Genomic DNA, 3,156 nt, shown 5'->3' with positions numbered 1-3,156 from the left:
ATCACATACTAACCCTACTACTGTTTAGAGCCTACTGGTTAGTCACATGTGTCCAGTAAGCTGAATTGTGGGACTAAAATCATAAAAGGCTTCCTGAATAGTGTGCAGTCAATTCACAATGTGTGGGAAAGGCTAGTATGACATTCCTGGCATTTTATACATACTCCATGTTGGTAGATTATGCATAATTCAATACTTTTCGATCTTGGATAATGAAAAAGCTTACAATACAATGCATTCAGAAAGTATTCAGACCCATTCACTTTTTCCACATGTTGTTGTGTTATAGACTCAATTTAAAATGGATTAAATTAAAAGAATTTGCCATAAATCCACACAAAATTTTAGTAAATGTATTAAAATTGAAATACAAGAAAATTAAAAAATTACTTGAAAAGTGCTAAAATGACAAAATGAAAAATGAAAAAACTAATTACTCAATAAGTTTAACTTATTCCATCTTAATGCAAGAACAATAGTTCATGTAACTTTGGAATGAATATCTTTGTTTTTATAGGGTCTCTGATTCACATAGGAATCAATGTAAATGTAAATGTAATGTAAATGGAATCAATTACACACTGTGTAGATTAGGATGTTACTACCAACTCAGCAAATGTTAGCATTTTCTCTTGATCCTGACAAACTCCTCAGTCCCTGCCAGTGACAAATATACCCATAACTTGATGCAACTACCACTATTCTTCTGACATGAGAGATGGTGCAGAAACTGTATTGCATGTGCTGGATTTGCACTAAACTTTCTTTGCTGTACTTGAATTCATTGTTGCACAATTATTGATATGGCATAGATTCTTTTTCCATTAAGGGATTCTTTTTGGCCACTTGGTGATAGACCAATTTGAGTGACTGAGATGATGTTGTCCCATCGACTGTGCTTTTTCCTCTCCACCATTCAACTTTGTAGATTTTTGTAAGTCTCAGGTCGCATTCCTGAGCAGTTTTGTTCCTCTCCATTTGGTCAATTTGTAATGACAACTTGATCCGCAGTGTGCAATTGATTCCTATGCAAATCAGAGACCCTATAAAAAGATATTGATTTCAAAATTACATGAACTATTATCCTTGCATAAAGATGGACTAATTTCTTATTGAGTGATTGATGACATTTTTGCATTTTAGCTCTTTTTAAGAGTGTCATTGCAAAGGGTCTGAATACTTATGTACATGAGGTATTTCTGTATTTAAAATGTTATACATTTACTGAAAAGAAAGAAAGTGGTTTCACTTTGTCATTCTGGGGTATTGTGTGGATTCATGGCAAATTATTTTTAATTGAATACTTTTGAATAATATTGATACTACTTAATTGAATACTTTTGAATTGAATACTTACTAAATTGAGGCTATACCACAACAAAATGTGGAAAAATGTGAAGGGGTCTGAATGCTTTCCGAATGCACTGTATAGATTGCAGTATGAGCAATCAGACAGAGCCATTCACTATATCTCGGGGAACCCAGTGCGTTAGATAGATAGATAGATAGATAGATAGATAGATAGATACCGTATAGATAGATAGATAGATATAGATGCTTTATTGATCCCAGAGGGGAAATCCAGGCGTTACAGTAAGTCAGACCACAAACAACAACACAATAAAGTAGACTAGTAGAAATTAAAGACCAAAAAATAATAATACAAAATAGAATACAAAATAAAAATACACCTAATAGACATCTGAAAACTGGGTTTTAAAAACCTTCAGCCTGACTCTGGTCACTCCAATCAAGCCAGCCGGAGGAAGTTGTACAGTACAGTTTTATTGCGGCAGGCAGTGTTGACTAAATGTGTGTGTTCCAGTGAAGTCCTGCAGCACAGAGGCTGGTGGAACTGAATCAGTAACCAGGGTTCCTATAATTCTCTCGAGCCAGGTGGATCAAACAGGATCTAATGTCACACACCACACATCTCTCTCCCTCCTTTCTCTACCCTCCACACATCTCTCTCCCCGCCTCTTGACCTCTCCTCCTTTTGCCAGTCCCTCCCTCCCTCCTTTTTCTAAAACTCCTCCAATCTCTCTCCTTCTCTTCCCGCTACCCTTCTCTCTATTCTCCTGTAAGCCAAATAGGTCTAGCAGGACAGTGTCACAGCAGCAAAGACTAACTCACCCCCCCCCTCCGCCTCCTCCGCCTCCTCTCCCTCACATCCCCCTCCCACCCCCCTCCCTTATGATCGAATATTGCTTTTTCCTTCGAAGAAAGTGAATGTTATGAAACAGGGTTGAAACAGGAAAGACATGATTCATGAAATATCAAAAGAAGAGGCTTAGAGTTTGGGTCATGGTGAGGTAACCATCAAGTTCACCCTCTCTTTATTCCTTATCTCAACTGCACAGCGTGACGCACGCACACGCACACACACGCACACACACACACGCACACACGCACACACACACTTAGAAAATATACAAAAGAAACTGTTTCCATGCCACCGACAGAACACTGATAAAAGTATTACAGTAAAAAAAGAAAATCATTCGTCATCTTCATCCTCTTCGTCACTGATGACATACTTCTTGGCCTTCTTGGTAGCGACCTCATCACCGTCACCGTCCTCATCCTCAGCCTTCCTCTTCCCCGAGCCCTCTCCTTCCTGCGGAGAGAGGAAATATAACACCCTCACATGAGGAGTCTTGTTGGTGTAAACAGAAGCACTATGGACTAGGACTCACAGGACTCGCTATGACAACAGTGATCATCGTGTGTTTGGGGGGAGAACAGAATGGGGAGACCATTTGTCTGTTGACACTGCGATCGTGTTTTTACCCTGTGTCTCTGGATCAGCACTAACAGCAGCCTTTCCCACCTTCAGCTATTCGTGTCCCTGTGAGTGTTATCCAGGTTCTGAGTGTGTCCTGGTTAGCAGTGCCACCTGCTGGTACAATGTGGGAGTGCAGCCACTCTGCTCCACTCACCTCGTCACTGTCTAGTTTCTTGGCCTTCAGCAGCCTCTGGGCCTTGTCCTCGTCTGAGCCTTCGTCACTGTCGGATGAGTAGATCCTCGCTCTCTCCTCTGTATGATGGGGAGGGAGGGGAGGGGAGAGACAGAGACAGAGAGAGAGAGAGAGAAGGAGAGAGACAGAACGAGGGAGAGGGAGAGAGAGAGAGAGAGAGAGAGAGAGACACGGAGAG

General features: G+C 40.8%; 1 protein-coding gene across 1 annotated transcript in view; it reads right to left on the bottom strand.

Moving 5' to 3' along the window:
- Window positions 1–2,307: 2,307 nt before the first annotated feature.
- Window positions 2,308–3,156, bottom strand: part of leo1 (LEO1 homolog, Paf1/RNA polymerase II complex component) — a gene marked incomplete at its 5' end in the record, with an annotated part of 9,877 nt that continues 9,028 nt past the window's right edge. The window contains 2 exons of the mRNA XM_080538752.1: window positions 2,308–2,617; window positions 2,940–3,037. Coding sequence (XP_080394878.1) covers window positions 2,498–2,617; window positions 2,940–3,037 — 218 coding nt within the window. The 3' untranslated portion in view covers window positions 2,308–2,497. The remainder of the gene's footprint in view (window positions 2,618–2,939; window positions 3,038–3,156) is intronic.

The sequence above is a fragment of the Nansenia antarctica genome, assembly GCF_963989245.1.
Source record: "Nansenia antarctica genome assembly, chromosome: 9".
Lineage (NCBI taxonomy): Eukaryota > Metazoa > Chordata > Actinopteri > Argentiniformes > Microstomatidae > Nansenia > Nansenia antarctica.
This window is presented reverse-complemented; position numbering and strand designations above follow the sequence as displayed.